Raw genomic sequence first — 15,498 nt, 5'->3', positions numbered from 1 at the left:
TTCCTTCTCATCATAGGATACGCTATATGCGGGTCCGTGAAGAGGAGCGGAATGAATCATTCAATGGGCAAGGAGAACTACACCCTGAGACTTTCTTTTTCTTCTTTTTCTTCAATGGCCATGGTCATTATTTCCATGGCGCTAACAAGTGGTATCTATTACTATTTACGGAGTATCCTGAGTGCTATTTCGATAAAAGAAATTGTGTGGCCAAGGATTAAAGAACTTGTTTAGATTTCATCTTCATCTGTTCAACTCATATCAGAATCGTATCGCGTCCCAATGACAATATTTAATATTTAATATCTTTATCGTAGCCTGGCGGAGGAGGTTGGTTGGTGAAACCTTTTTCAGGACTCGACCACGTAAAATCCACCCATTCCTGTCCCAGGACCTTCCGTATCCCAGCGACGAGAGCGAGGATCTCCTGACGGCGAATATGAGACCGTTCGTGGCTGGGAACATTATCGCTCACGGGGAGGATGGAAAGTGAGCTATCCTGCGATGCGGTGGGTCTCACGGTCACAGAATCAGCATGTTCAGTGAGGGCTTTCTCCGAGTTCTCGATGTCGACTATCTCCTCAAGACCACCGATGATCTCCCGCCAGACACGAAGCGTTTCATCAAGCTCCTCCATTTTGCTAACGCCCATGACGCTGATGCCCAGTTTGCGTCCTGTAGGAGCAGCTGTTTGACTAGAAGCGCCATTCGATGACGACGACGAAGAGGCCAATGGTTCTCCCAGCGATCCCACCGCCGAGCCTTCCCTTAACCAAGCTTCGAGCGCGTAACGTATGGAAATGATTTCAATCCTCTCGCCCTGCTCCTCCACCCACCGACTCGCTTCCCTCACCGCATCTCGCAGCCCAACCGGTGCAGGGTGGAAATCACCCATGCTTCCAATGGGCACACCGTGGCGTCTCAGCAGCCCCAGGCCCAACGGCGACGCATTGGGCACCACATCCACACCGGCCGCAAGAAGGCGAGGGAGCGCCTCCGAGACCAATCTTGTATTCTGCACGGTGAAATTCGCGTAGGACATCACCGCGTCAAGCGGCTCGCCCGTTTCTCTGAGTATCCTCTCCGCAAGGTCACATAGGACGCCCACCGGATAGCCCGATATGCCCACATATCGTATGGTGCCCTCTTCGTCGCGAATCCGGCGCAGCTCTTTCACGGCGACGAGGACTTCTTCCGCCGAAACGAACTCAACGTCGTGACAATATACCAGGTCAAGATATTGGGTGTTCAGACGCGACAAACTCCGTGCCAGGCTACGTCTGATCCAGGTCGGCGAATAGTCGAATGAGGCGGACGCAAGGCGGCCGACCTTGGTGATCAAACGGTATTTGTGGCGGGGATAGTTGTCGCGGACAAAGGGTGTAGAGAGAGCGTATCCAAGAAGCTCTTCGGCCGGGCCGTAGTAGGGTGAAGTGTCGAATGCGCGGACACCGGCGGAAAAAGCGCGATGGACGAGAGCCGTTGTGGGAAGGGCGAACGGGTCGACATTGTATTGGGAATTGAAGGTCGCGGTGCCCATAATCAGCGGAGGGAGGTCCGCGGAGAGGGGGATCTCCGGCTTTCCTTTGCTGGCCATTTGTTAGGGTCTCCTTTCTTGAGCTGAGAGAATCTTTACAAGTTCAACAGCGTTTCCTCGTCGAGATCTTTCATTGAGAGGCGTGGGAACGGGCGGTGGACGAGAGCGGGGGCGGGGTAGAGGAGGAATGTGTACGAGAATGGTCGTGTTTCTGTCAGGAAACCCAGAATATCGTCAACGGAGACATAATTCGCAGAGAGACTCGGTGCGTATTCATCCTAACCCCGGCAGTAGGCAGATGAGAGAGAAGCGCCGTCGCCAAAATGCAAAAATTTTGGTAGCTCCAGTCGCGAACCGCAAAAAAGCCCTCCTCTGCCCAAGCTCCACCGTCAGTCAACAAGAACTACAAAAAAAAAAGCCTAAGAAGATCGTCTCATCGCTGGCAGAACACCCAAAATATGGGATTTCCAATTTGAAAAATATGGCCTTTCTATGGAACGCCAACGCTCTCCTCCTCCTCCTCCTCCTCATCATCATCATCATCATCATCATCATCAAACACACCCGCCTGGATACGGCGCGTCCTTCATCCCACTCATCCAATCGTCCGTAAGCCCATTCCAATACCCAATCTTCACTTTACTCAAGTCCAGCTTGCCCTCCTCATCCGCGACCCCCTGGTCCACCGTCAACCCATTCACCGACACAAACTTCACCTCCTTCCCTTCCATGACATACGTACCCCTCGAGAAGACAGAGATACCGCACGTCTTGCAGAAATAATGGTGCGCCGAGCCGCTGCCGAAGGTGTAGTCGCCCAGCTCCGCAGAGTCGTAGGAGGATGGCTTTACCAGCGACAGGGTCTCGTCCGAGAGTTGGAGGATGAGCCCGCCCTTCTTGTGGCAGATGGTGCAGTTGCAGCGTGCTGCGCCCAGGTTGGTGGGGTCCAGGAGGGCACGGTAGCGGACGGCGCCGCAGTGGCAGCCGCCGTTGTAAGGGCGGAGGTTTGGAGGGGAGGATTGCTGCTCCTGGGCCATGATGGCTCAAATGCGATTTAAGGGAATTCAACGACCTCACTGGGAGACACCTTGGTTTTCGGTTTCGTCCTGTCCTCCGTAGCCACAGAGTCCAGAGCACTTTGGCCTTCACAGCCGAAGTTTGCGGTGATTTCCAGGAAAGTAGGCTTTCAGAGTAGCACTCGCAGCACGACCGCCACCCAGTACCTGTAGCTATGGCGAGCAGAATAACCTCAGGGGGACCCGGGGCTCTATAAGGGCCTCCTTAAATAGACATCAATCCTCTTCGAGCCCCCTTGAACCGCACTCCCTCCCCGCAACTAGCCAGCCGCCGGCCAGCCTTGTCTTCATCGCTGCCTCCTCGTATCTCTCTCTCCACTCCGCGTCTCTGGCCAGCCCGTATCAACCCGCACGTTCTTCTTCGCGTTCGCCGGCCGGTTCCGCGCTAACCAGATGCGGCAGACGCGGGCCGGAGAAACCCTGAATTTTGCCGGCTGCCGATTGGTCGTGCCCTCTATTACGTCAAGACAACAGTTGCGTTTAGCGACGAAAGCTTTACATAAAGACCGCCTAATAGTCCGCAATACGGTAGGGAATGGCTGGCAGTCTTGCCTGAGAACTGAAATTGCATTGGGCTGGCTGTTATTAATACATATTACGTCTGGAATTCAATTCTCCATTCAAAAAGAAGAGAAGAAGAAGAAGAAGAAAGAGAAGCAGAAGGTAGAGGAAACAAAAGAAGATCAGGAAAAAGGAGGAGAAGAAGCAAAAATATCACAATGGCTTTTCCTTGTCTCTGCAAACATCTCCGAGAGATTGACGACTCAAAATAGGAAGCATGACTTAGCCTAGGGAAAGGGGAGTCACATTTTGCCGTTCGGGCGGCCCGGCTCCGCCGAACGAGGCCCTTTGCCCGCTGACGCCGCAGTCCCAATTCCTTTCCAGATCCTGCTGACGGTTATGTTCTCGTTTTCTTCGACGACGAACTCTTCCCATCCGAGCGGACCACGCGAGCGTCGAGACAGGCCCTTCTCGTCCCTGCTGTTCAATTCAAGTTTCTGCTTCATGCTCTTACACCGCAGTTCTCGTTCTGCCACCACTTCCCGGGCAAGCTTCGCGCTCAAAAGCCCCCATTCGCGCATAAGTCTGAATGTATATTTGAGATATCTATATGGGAGCGTGATAAGGAGCGCCGACATGGCTCTATTCTTGTCCGTGCTGTTTTTAATTCTCCCTTCCATCTCGGCTGTCGTGTGATCCTCGTCCTGGGTCCATCCCAGTCTATCCGGCGTCACTGTCGGTCGAGCTCCAGCGTCAAATTCAAATCGCGCTGCGGCACTATCAACAGTCATGAATCTAAGGGCCCATCTCAAGAGCCTGGGCGCCCATATCTTGACCATTTCATTGTTGAGTGTCTTCGCCGACAGGAAGGGGTTGTCGGGTCTTGGCGCCCGGTAAGTATCATCGATCCTGAAGTTTGTTCTAGTGTCAACGCTTTCATCGCCTGAGCTCTCGGACTGGAAATTGGAATCACTGTCCCGAGCATATTCTTCGTTGCAGGCGATCAAATACTGGCCGGGGACGAGCCCAAAGTGGACCAGAGTTTCGACGTTGTCCCAGCTCAGAGCCCCCTTGATCAGGTCGATGGCCCCGTGAACAATGTCACGGTCCGCCAGAAAGGCCCCAGAGCTGAGATACGACAATGCAAATTTCATTTGGCCAGCACTGCCAGGATAGGATTCCTTAAATTGCTGCTCGGTCATCGGCACGGCGCCATACAGGTTTTGAAGGGCGACATAGAAGCCGTTTGTATCGGCAAACCCCCTTTCAGCAGTGAGGTTGATAGTTTTGGGGTGCTCTCCCGCCTCAATTTTCTTGATCAGGGCATTTAAGTGCTTGTTCCTACACATAACGACACTATGTGCACCAAGGAGCTGTGGCCGGATTCCTTCCTTGGTTGGCATCAGGTTCAAACAGTAATCGGTGCGTTCACCGGATACGAACAAATTGAGAAAATGATTGATCATTTCTTTAACCGGTGGCGGCGGCTCACGAGTCTCCATGTGGCCCTGATGACCATACTCCCAAATTCGATGCATCGGGCCAACCGCACAAGGCTGCATATCAGAGCGGAACGGTTCAGTCATCCCAGCCAAGGCTCCGTTGCTGTAAAGCCCAGCACTATGATTAGGTTCTCGAAGCCGGGCCTGCTGGGACTGGTGGAACTCGGCGAGAAGTCCGTACGCATCTAAGTTATTTGTATGAAATCCCACTTCGACTGGACTCGGAGCTGTAACACTATTCTGGTATTGCGCGGCCCCCCAGTAGTACCCCTGGCCAGTCACAGTATGGGGCCCTGCGCAACCACCTGGATGATACGGTGTGCTCTGCATCGGATAAGTTTGCTGAGCTTCATAATACCCACCATTAAGAAAACCCTGAGGACCCGGAGGGTCATATCCCAGATAGCAGCCTTCTGCGTGAGGGATGAGCGGCTGAGTGTCGCTATTTTGACCGTTGGCTTTGTCTTGCTGCGTAGCAGGGGTTGGACCGGGAGGCACGGCTGTCTCTGTCGACGAGTCGGAATGATGCCCAAAGACTATCCCGTTTTTCCGGAATGTGGTTTTCTCACAGTCGTCGCGTCCTTTTCCCTGGTCGGCTGTAGGCTCCATGGCCTGCGGGGTGGGACTGGGCTGTGCGCTTCTCACAGTGACAGTGACAGTGGACTCTGTGGAACTCATTTTGGGGTTGCTTTTGCAAAAGAAACAATTAAAAAAAGAAGAACAAGAAGAAGAAGAAGAAGAAGAAGAAGAAGGAGAGGCCGATAGGGACAAGATTTAATCCTTTGAGAATGAGTTGCAGTTGAAAGAGTCAGTGAGTAGAGGATGAGAGTTGATATATTGTAGTTGTGGTTGTGAAGGGAGAGATAGAGGGAAGGAAGAAGCAAGACAGCAGGAAGAGCAGCAGAAGCAACAAGCATGAATTTTGAAGAATTTCACACGTGCGGGTGTGTGGGAGACGTGGTGTGTGGCATTTCCCACGGTTGGCCTGGCGAGTATCTGCTGCTGCTGCACACACACTCGCTCGCTCTCTGTGATGGCATCGCTACAGTGCTCTGGATTTTGCATTTTTTGATGATGTCAGGGTGCCTGTTGCGCCGACCGACCAGCACCGACCACACACACACACACACATTTCCAGAATGAAAATGCCCCAGCTCTGGAAGCGCAGAGAGCGTCTTATCCCATCTCATAGAAGATCGGCTGCATTATCAGTTACATCTGCTCAGCTCTGAGGTGCCTAGCAAAGATGTCGTCTATCAGCTTACTTGACTTTACCCCCATGGGATGATGCTGCACCCTGTGGAGTGCCAAGTATGATGACCCTTTTCTCTCTTCCTTTCTTTCTTTTCTCTCTACGCCATCCCCAGCAGAATAACGGATCGCTTTCTACAGTGCTCTTTGCTCATCAGGCCAGCGAACCCAGAGACAAAGGACATCTCGAAGCTCTCCCTGTCCAATTACATCAGCATGCTCCCTTCGCCGCTGATTCGCCGGCTTTCCCAGGCACCCCCCAGCGCCCTGTGAACTCTGTATCGGTGATGATGTTGGGACTCTGTGGTTCCAGCCGCGGGTGACGCAAAGGATTTCTCGCGCTGCATCTCGTAGTGATACCTCTGTGCCGCGGGAAGCCGGAGTGTTCTGGAGGTGGGAAAGGAGCGTTTAAATTACATTTGTCCTGGATAATCTTCTGTATAATGACCTTTTTTTTTTTTTTTTTTTTGCTTTTCGGTAATTCAAATACTACTTGTTGAGTACAAAGTACAGCCTTCCATTGCCCTAACCCTAACCCCTTTACCGATACACCTTAAAAACCGACCCAAAATCATCCCCTGACCTTAATGACGCTCACGATCCATAGCCAGCCCGAAGCAGAGAAAGTTTGGCCGTGAAAGAAGGGATTAAGCGTGTGCAATAGGATTCCGGACGAGGATTCCCCGCGGACTTTCTCAAGCCCTCTCACATTTTGTGGTAGTCGGGGGCTGGTTGGAACGATTTTAACCAACCTTCTTCCAACAACTCCTCTCTAAAAAAAAAAAAAGAAAAAAAAAAAAAAAGGGTGTGGTAATAATCGGTTAAAAAGTGTAACTTGTACAGTGAAACAGAAACTGATCCCAAAAATAAAGGGTTTCTCAGGGGTATTATGATAGAAGAAAAACCATATCCCAAAGTGGAAAAAGGGAAAAAAAGGCAAAAACGGGACAAAAAAAAAGTACACAGCAGGAAAAGATTATGATAAAAATTGGTACATCGAAGAGAAAAAGTAGAAAGATATCCCCAGGGAAACATACATAAAAACAAAGACACCTATGCCAGTAGGAACATACCCGGCTCGGCCCGACCTCCCTCAGAACATACCTCCTTCCATGGGACCTCCAACCTGGGCTGGCACTTGGGGCATCGCGGGCGATTTCGCCATCATCGCCTGCTGGCGCGCTTTGGCGTTGAGATTCCCGCCTTCGCTTGAGATCTTGCGTAGCCGCTGGCGTGGTCGAGACCGCTTGTCCTCGTCTGAGAACGTGCTCTGTTCCTCTGGGAACTTGCTTGAGGATCCAGGCATTGTCGACCCGTCAAGTCTGTCAGAAGAACCTTTGAAGGCGCCCAGGATCGTCTGGGTCGCCGTTGGTCGACGTCTTCTGGGGTTCATGGGCGGAACCGGGGGCGTAGAGCTTCCGTTGCTGAGGCTGGCACCCGGAGGGAGTCCGACAGTCGGGACGTTGGAAGTACTCGAGACAAATTTGGGTTCAGAGATCTGCGATTTATCAATAACTCTCTTGTGAGCGCCCAGGCTTTGGTTCCATTGCGCATTTTGGTTCGGTGCCGAGCCACCACCGTACGCATTCGAGGCAGCCATGGAAATATTCGGCGGTGAGGTTTCGTATAGAGGCGGAGTTGCATTGGCCGAGTAAGGAGTGACTGGTGATGGCCGAGGAGAGGAGCCGATCCCTAGTGCCTGCCCTGTCTGCACAGGGTGTGGGATTCGAGCATCGGGAAAACTAGGCGGCACTGGTCGACTATTGCTCCGTAACCGACCTCCCATCGAAGATCCAGACCTATCGGATGGGAGGCGTTCGTTTTCAGCCGAAGGCCGTGTCGAAGAAGGTCCAGAAGGGGGTCCTCGATAAGGCTTGTTTTCCTCCCCAGCGGACCTGTGTTGCGGACTGTCCACACCTCTACCAAAATTGTCCAAGTCTTCCCGATACCTGGGGCGGCTCTTCGATCGCCCGGAGGCATCGGATGTTGATCTATCCCTTACATCCCGAGGGTGCCTCCAAGGTGCAGATGGTCCGTCGCGGAAAGTATTTCTAGATTCATCCTGGCTCTCGCGGAAAGGAGGTTGAGCTTGCGGTTGACGTGGTCTGCTATGCCGGGGACCGATGTGGGGTGATGAGTTTCGAGGCTGTCTCCCGTAGTCACGAAGCATCCTCTCCTCTTCATCAGGCCAAGGTTCGCCTTTGGACACGAGGTTTGGTGCAGAAGCATTATGAGCAGTGCTTTCCATGCCTAGTACTTTCAGCGGTTTCGGGTGGGGAACATCATGCATGCCGTTGGTTCGGCTGGATTTGTTCTTCATCATCGCGAATGCATTGCCAGGCTTTGCAGGTCCAATGTCTCGGAAACCTCCAGAGGTTGGGCTAGTCGATCTACTACCTTCAGTTTCCACAAAGCTCTTCAATTTCTCTTGGACTCTCCTTCGTCGTTCAGCTAACTCGTGCGCCAATTCCTCTCGCTCCATTTGTGTCTCTGAACTGCCACCTCGTCGATGCCCTTGGTGAAGCTCCTCCTGCCACGATGCTTGGGGCCCTGAGGACCTGTGACCCGTGCCTTTGATGACGGGGTCTGGGGAGTGTCCTTGATTGCTGAGAGCGTTTGCCTGGTCAAGCATCTGCTTAGCTCGCAGAGACATCATTGAAAAGCCTCCCTGTTGTTGGGAGGGCTGTTGATCAGGGTGTTGTGACAAACGCGGAGGAGAATGGTTTGATCTTTCGGGGGTTTGTGACGGTTTTCCCCAATCATCTAGTTCCCAGGGATTACTGTGAATGCTCGCAGAGTGGCTTGATTCTCTGGCGGCTTGTAGAGAGGGATTATGGGCGCGATGGTTATCGAAAGAACTAGGAGGCAACCCTGGAGAAGGAGGAGGAAATATGGAGGATTTATCGCTGTCATGCCTCAAATGCATCCGAATTAGGCCACTTAGGCCCCCAGTTTCTGATGGTCCTAGAGTTGGCGAATCTCTTGACTTTTTGACCTCCTCCCCGCCGCCTAATGAAAGCGAAGGGTCCGCTGTTTCAATTTCATTTATAGTCTTAAGGTCACGAGATTCCGAACGCTTGAGCTCAGATTGGGTCGAATAGGACCTGCTAGGTTGACTGTACATCGCAGAGTCACTCGATGCGGTACTGCTCCTTAAGCTTGCATGAGTACCATCCAACTTTGGAGCAGAAGACACAACATTCGACTTTGGGCAAACCTCTGCTTCAGCATCACTACCCGCTTCGCTTTCACTGAAGTTCGCCAGAAACGTTCCATTTCCCATCCGAGGCGGCGAAGCCCTTCGAAGGCTAGGGGTAGAACGGGGTGGACGTCCATCTTGAGAACCGCCATATGCCGAAGCTGCTGACTCGGCCCTGGAACGATAGCTGGTCGTCGACAAACCTCGCGACCGCCCTCCTCTTTCGACCTCGGAGCCTCCACAAGACGGTGAAGGACGCCGGAAGGGAGAAGTATTTCTGCCTTCGAACATCTGAACTTGGCGCTGCTGAAATTGAGATTCATCATATTTATGCGATGGCTTATTGAATAGGCCTGCAGCCGTGGCCTTGCCTCTATCTTCTGGCTGAAGGGCGGCCGCAAGGGGCGACACCTCTCCACTTTCACTCAAAGGTGGGCTTAAGGGAGCAACGCCTGGGTACCCTTGGCCAGAACCAGCACCACTCGCAGGGCCGGCCTTCCTGCTTAATTCGTTCCCTGAAATAGAGGACGCGGACAGAGGGGGGCTATTTGGGCGAAAATTGGACGAAGCATAAACTGGGGAGAGCTTTTGGTATTTCTCATTCAAGTTAGCAGCACTTTTGGAGAGCGATCGGGTTATCTGTGTAGGATCAGGGACTTTGGGCCTCCTGCTTAAGCTTTCGATCCTATCCAGAGCCGAAGATTGTTGATTCTGAAGCTCGAGGCCTTGTCCATACAAGCGTCGCGTTTTGGTTCCACTTCTATCTAATCCAGGGAAGTTGTGCTTTATTGGCGTTGAAGAGGCCGATCCATGTTCGGGGGGAAGTGCCTGAGAATCGTTGGCATTTGGTGGAGGCGTACCATGCTCGCCTGGTAATTGTGATAAAATTTCGTCCTCGAGCTGCTTGGCGACTCCGTGCAGGTCCGGACTCTCCTCTCTTTCCATTCGTTCCTTCTCTTTGATCTTCTGAAACGTTGACATAGGCATATCGTTCTCATAGATCGCCTTGCCGCCCATACTTCCGCTTGATCCCCTCTCCATCGAGTCAGAGTCGCCAGTTGAGCTGTTCTTGACGGGAATCTTATAAACCTTCTGGCGTCCTCCAAACAGATTGTTTCCTTCAACAGGCCTAGGCCTGCTCAGGACACTATTCGGATGGTCCTCCTCGGAAGGAGTGGTGGCTTCACCCGACGTGTAGGAGGTACGGGCCAAATTGAGGGATGGTCTTGCCGAACCACTGAGCGAGGAAACTTCAGCTATGTCCGTGAGGGGGTTATGCTGGAACAAATTGAGCCTTGAGACTCTTCTTGGAAAAAGTACACTGTCGTCGTTCGCCTTTCCAATCTTTGTTGTTGGGTCATCTTGTTCTCGAAGCATGCTAAATCGAGCCGATAAGTTAGGCATCAAAAGACTCGTCCGAAAGTCATCTGCAGAGGGTAGGGCTGTAGAAAGATCAATTTCCGATTTCGACTCGATTTGGTTCTTCTTTTTCCTAAATGGCTTTCCGGTGAAAGAGGGAAGTGTAAGCGCCTCGGAGTCTCCATCCTCCCTGTGTTTCTTCTTTGTGCGAAACCGATTCATAGTCGCAGCGTGCAATGCACCCTTAACGGACTAATCGCTAATAGTCCCTCGAATGCAACAGAGTGAATATTCCAAGCATTCCTTGCTATGTATTTGACCGAGGCGAGAGGGTGCCTTTTTTCCCCCCAAAGGTGATCTGAGAAGGGGAAGCGTATCGATCCTTTGCGACTTTCCAAGGACCGATCCAAGCGTGCAATCGAGCAGGGAAATAAATTTTGAAGGGAAAGACTCTCGCTGAGAAGACTACTAAAAGTAGATATGAAACGTCGGTCGTCAGTTCTCGGAAGCGTAACAGGAATTCAGACGCGGTTTCAGGACTGCAACGTACCGGCTGCTGGGATCCAACAGAGAAAATGCAAGAGGACCTGTCCTCTCCGATCAAACCTTCAGGACTAAAAAATATGCCATGCAAAAAGAATAAAAATATAGAAAGATACTTCGCTGCGAAAGGGCTGGTCTGTTGAGCGATAAAGCGAACGAAATTCCTGGGACTGCGCCTAGGGCAAATCGATGGGCGAATTCTTCGCCGTGGTGGGCTGACGGGAAATCTAATTTACCGTCTATCAAAGGAGCGACAATCACAAATTGTGATGAAGACGAGTAGCCAGTGAACGTAAAGCGCAAACCGGCGCCCCCCAAAGGGGAAAAAAAAAAAAAAAAAGAAAAGGGAGATGGGAATGTAAAGGGGGGGTGTGGTGGAAAAGGTACGGTCGCACACGATCCGCTGATATTAGAATTAAAAATAAAAAAGAAAAAAAGGGAGGGAGCACCAAGTTCAAAGAGGAGAATAAAATGATACTATGTACGGAGTACTCCGTAAATGTTGGATAAATTTGAACAAGTTCAAAAAAGCAGCAGCAGGGATTCACTGTCGTTGGTCATAATACGAATCCATGTGGGAGTAGATATCTCGAAGATTATGAGGAATATTAGGGTGAGAGGTTGAAAAGGGACAATTGGAAGCTTTTTGGAACGATTGTTAAAGTTGGAGCGGTGTCAACACTCGATAGCCAGCTTGGAACTGTTCTATGACGAACAACAATTGAAGAAAACACAGACGAAGAAGAGCGCAGAGGAAGAGGATTGTGGATGGAGTGTCGTTGGATTTTGCCTGATCAGGCTGGCGATTTGGGGGGGAGGGTCTCAAAGACGCAGATTGGCGCCGCTGAAGCAATTAACTTTCTGTACTGTAACCGCGCCGTACGCAAGAGGTTCCTGTTTCAAATGCAGGCGTCTTGACGACTTTAGTTCGGGCAAAGTTGGCGTGTAACGCAGCGGAAACATGCTCCCAGGGCAAGCCAATAGAGTCGGGCCTGGATTGGAGAAAAAGAAACAAGAGAGCGACAAAAAGCAATTGCTCCAATGAAATTGGCGTTCTCGAGCTGCCTTGGTTCCAAATATTCAATGCTGCTCGATGCTACGGAGTCAACTTGAGGGTAAGTGGGGGTTAACTATTTAACTCCCCTACCGGAGGGAGAGCCCCTGATCAGTTTTCCGGAGTCCAGAATGCAGCGCTCTGGGATCAGGGCTAGGATGCTGTCTGCTGCTCTCCTTCGGTAAAGCTCAGAGTGCCAGATAGGACACGGAGCAACGGCATCACAAAGGCACACACCACCGAAAGACCTCCCTCAGGCGGGCGCTTTTTCAACGACGCTTGGTGGGCCTTGGCGTCACACTCTCAAGACCCCATCGTCACCCTCATCGAGACTAACTTTAGCTCCATATTAACGACGTTGGTATTATTAATCGGGGTCGGATACGGAGTGCAAGATGCGCTATTGGATCAGAACCTGAGCGGAGAATATCGACCCGTATCCCGCCCTGGGTTAGACTCCGGCCGCTCCTGACGCTATTCCGGCACGAAACTGCTTGTTGGGAGCCCTATTACGTTGATCCTCTGGCCAGAGCAAGAAATTCCGCACACGAGGCGTGAGATCTCTCCCATTTGACCGTCGCCGCGAAAGAGCTCGGGGATGTGTCTCAGTCTGCGTGAAATGCCGAGCGCTGCCCCGTTGAGCAAGATCGGAAAGGCGCGCGATTTCAACATCCCTCCCACGCCGACTGGACTTCCGAGGGCGCCGGATAGCGCAGGGACACAGCTGGGCTGTCGCAGTCGACGTTGCGATCGGTGGGATGGCAGGCAGCCAGGAGCCGACACGCCTGGACGCGCCAAGCATGCGACCCCCAACGCCGGTTTGCCAGGCGTTTCAGCGGCATTACCTAAGCAGCCGTAGCTGCGCGCTGATTCGTCGATTTGGCGGGAAACTTTGGGCGTCGTCCCTCACTAGGCGATATTTGGACTAGCGTCTGCCCGATTCGGCTGCCCAAATTAGGTCCTTGGCTCCACTCCCGGTTCCGTCAAAGCGGGACCTGCCTAAATTACTACCTGCCTAGCGGTAACTTCGATACACACCCAGTACCGGTACCGCCCATTCCAAGCAAGCTAACTCTCCCATCCAGAATTTCGCGATCAGGGCTAAATCCTTCGAGCCAACATCCGTCCTCCATGCATCCAGCGTTTTCCATCTGCGCAGCTCATCTTATTCGAGAGCTCCCCCCCTCCCCCTCCGTCCATACGTGCTACATTTCCGGCTAACAGCATTCCCCTCCCCAACCATTGACGTGCACGCCTCCCAAAACACCCGCAGCTCAGCTAACTCTGGATCGGTGATGGCGGGAGGCTGCGGCTCTTGACCCCGGAACAATGTGAAACAAATACGGGAACGGAGATATTGAGGACACTCCAGGGTGCTCCCAAAGCATTTCCAGCTCTCCTCCTTCTTTGAAGTGGTCCTTTTGAAAAGTCAATTCCGATGAGCAGCCTACATCGAGGGTTAATATCAGCCTAAACTAGTGTTCAAGTCGAGTGGAGATGAAATCGAACATCTGGAGCCGCCGATCACCCACAAGGCTTCTTCGAATTTTTCTTGTCTTTTTTTTTTTTTTTTTTTTTTTTTTGTTTTCCTCCCTAAATCGAACGATGGGCACGATGTTCTGCTTTAGTTTCATACTTCGCGAGACAGTTTTCGAGGCTGGCGCCTCCTTTTTTTTTTTTCTTTTGTCTTTTTTATTTCTAGCGCGAGCAATTTCGCAGATGTACGGAGTAGTTTGTCCACGTCCAAGAGTCTTTTCTATCTTTGGAGTTACGGAATATCTTTGTCGATCGACAAAATCAGCAAGAGGCCCCTTGCGGCCAACTTTCGTTCAATGCTGGGTCTCAATATCACGGTGTTACATGCGATCTCGCCATCCGAGATGATTGTGTGGACAAGCTTCGAGCTTTGATCAGGGATACGCTGCATACTTTCAGGGATTTGGGACAAGGTTCGAAATGCACCCTGGACGCCACTTGTGATTTTGCTGCTTGACGGAATTGAGTGATCAGATGTTGCTATTTCCACAATCCCAGGTGACAGCCAGTATATGGTATACAAGAAGAAGGAATTCCTAGGGCGCCCATGCATTCCCAAATGATAAAATGCCACAAACATATCCATTTTACTAAAGAGATCCGTGCACCCTGGCAGGGTACCGGAGAGTGAGGTCATCCTTGAATTCTTCACATCGACTCATGCCATATTCCGAGGAAAGAAGATTAAAAGTTTTGCCGGTGTGGAATTCCCTGACAGGAGTCAATCAGCACTGTCATTTCAGGCTGCATGATGGAAGTAAAACATTCCAAAATTGAGCCTACTCTGTTGCCACGTATCGTATCTCCAACTCAGTCAAACTCTGCATTACTATCCAGCTAACGGCTCCTCCCCTAACGTTTGCAACGCTGCGTAACATGCACACTATCTCCGAGGCGAAACGCCAACTCAGAAGTTAAGCGAACAGATGATTTTGAAGGGATGGTAGTATGGAGCACGTTTCCGCCTTAGATTTTAAGTATACGGAGTACTCCGTATGTATGTATGTATGTCTGTATGGACTGCACCTCAGCCCGCGGCCTGTTTCGAATCTTGGTTCGGCCCGGTTCAGTCCCCCAATGGTATTTTTCGATTTCCCGCGCTCGAACGGGTGTCAGGGCCGCTGCATCGTGCATACATACATACATATGTATGCATGCATCGCTGTCACACGATGGAAGCTATTTCACGAACAGCGTCTGAAACAAACGCGTGGATACGCGGGGTAGACTTCACTACTGAAATTCTTGGCCGCGATAACAATCAGATATGAGGACGGAATCATCAAAATGGACTTCCTATCTCGAGAGCCCGATAGGGACAACCCTTCGCTGATACTCCGTAGAGGAGCTTGGGTATTGGAACCGATTCATCAAATTGCCATGACGGCAACTCGGCCACTTGCTCGTTGCGCCACGTAACGAGAGTGTTTAGCTCCGCATCATCGCGGTGCTAGCGAACGAGAGAAACGACAGACTTGCCTCGAGGGGCAAGGAGCGACCGATTGTCTCTACAATCGGTTCACAGAAATTCACTTCCACGCTAAGCCCTGTCCGCCACTTTGAAACAAGACCGCGCGTTCAGAAAGATCTGGAAACGTCCTCACGATGTCCAGTCGGAGCCCATGGCGACTGGCCGTTTCCCGTACAGCAGATCCCGACGGTCGATCATTTTACCACTATCTTGGAGGGAACTAATATCTATGAGATGACTTCGAAGCATGGGTGGAGTTGTCCACTCCGGTATCTCGGCATACAGGTTAGAGACCACATCCATCTTTGCCTGATATTAGAGTTATCACCTGGAAGAGTTTAAAGCTCTCCGTTGTGCAAAAGAGAACACGTTCATCTCGCATATGTTAAACTTCATACAGGATTCCTGGCATATGAAAAACCACTGTGCTGACCTGTTGATCGTCATTTTCATTTAAATCAAGCCACTA

At 51.4% G+C, this 15,498-nt stretch overlaps 5 protein-coding genes across 5 annotated transcripts; 1 reads left to right on the top strand and 4 right to left on the bottom strand.

Moving 5' to 3' along the window:
* Window positions 1–80: 80 nt before the first annotated feature.
* CIMG_11302 (L-galactose dehydrogenase) lies at window positions 81–1,744 on the bottom strand. The gene has a single exon (XM_012358401.1). It carries the CDS (start codon window positions 1,595–1,597, stop codon window positions 293–295), a length of 1,305 nt encoding a protein of 434 aa, XP_012213824.1. The 5' UTR covers window positions 1,598–1,744; the 3' UTR covers window positions 81–292.
* Window positions 1,745–1,786: 42 nt separating this feature from the next.
* CIMG_11301 (uncharacterized protein) lies at window positions 1,787–2,944 on the bottom strand. The gene has a single exon (XM_012358400.1). It carries the CDS (start codon window positions 2,572–2,574, stop codon window positions 2,092–2,094), a length of 483 nt encoding a protein of 160 aa, XP_012213823.1. The 5' UTR covers window positions 2,575–2,944; the 3' UTR covers window positions 1,787–2,091.
* A 472-nt stretch (window positions 2,945–3,416) lies between these two features.
* CIMG_04382 (uncharacterized protein) lies at window positions 3,417–5,294 on the bottom strand (the record flags this gene model as incomplete). Its single annotated transcript, XM_001244940.1, has 1 exon — window positions 3,417–5,294. The coding sequence occupies one exon, from the start codon at window positions 5,292–5,294 to the stop codon at window positions 3,417–3,419; it is 1,878 nt and encodes a 625-aa protein (XP_001244941.1).
* A 1,316-nt stretch (window positions 5,295–6,610) lies between these two features.
* CIMG_04381 (uncharacterized protein) lies at window positions 6,611–11,696 on the bottom strand (the record flags this gene model as incomplete). The annotated part of the gene is made up of 3 exons (XM_001244939.2): window positions 10,976–11,696; window positions 6,972–10,893; window positions 6,611–6,639 (listed from the first exon to the last, which is right to left on the bottom strand). The coding sequence occupies exons 2-3, from the start codon at window positions 10,645–10,647 to the stop codon at window positions 6,611–6,613; spliced, it is 3,705 nt and encodes a 1,234-aa protein (XP_001244940.2). The 5' UTR covers window positions 10,648–10,893; window positions 10,976–11,696.
* Window positions 11,697–11,736: 40 nt separating this feature from the next.
* On the top strand, window positions 11,737–12,881 carry CIMG_11300 (uncharacterized protein; the record flags this gene model as incomplete). The annotated part of the gene is made up of 5 exons (XM_012358399.1): window positions 11,737–11,847; window positions 11,940–12,083; window positions 12,180–12,304; window positions 12,365–12,472; window positions 12,632–12,881. The coding sequence occupies 5 exons, from the start codon at window positions 11,737–11,739 to the stop codon at window positions 12,879–12,881; spliced, it is 738 nt and encodes a 245-aa protein (XP_012213822.1).
* Between the last annotated feature and the right edge of the window lie 2,617 nt (window positions 12,882–15,498).

The sequence above is a fragment of the Coccidioides immitis genome (assembly GCF_000149335.2).
Source record: "Coccidioides immitis RS genomic scaffold supercont3.4, whole genome shotgun sequence".
Taxonomy (NCBI): domain Eukaryota; kingdom Fungi; phylum Ascomycota; class Eurotiomycetes; order Onygenales; family Onygenaceae; genus Coccidioides; species Coccidioides immitis.
The sequence above is the reverse complement of the archived record's forward strand: the minus strand, read 5'-3'. Positions and strand labels throughout refer to the sequence as shown.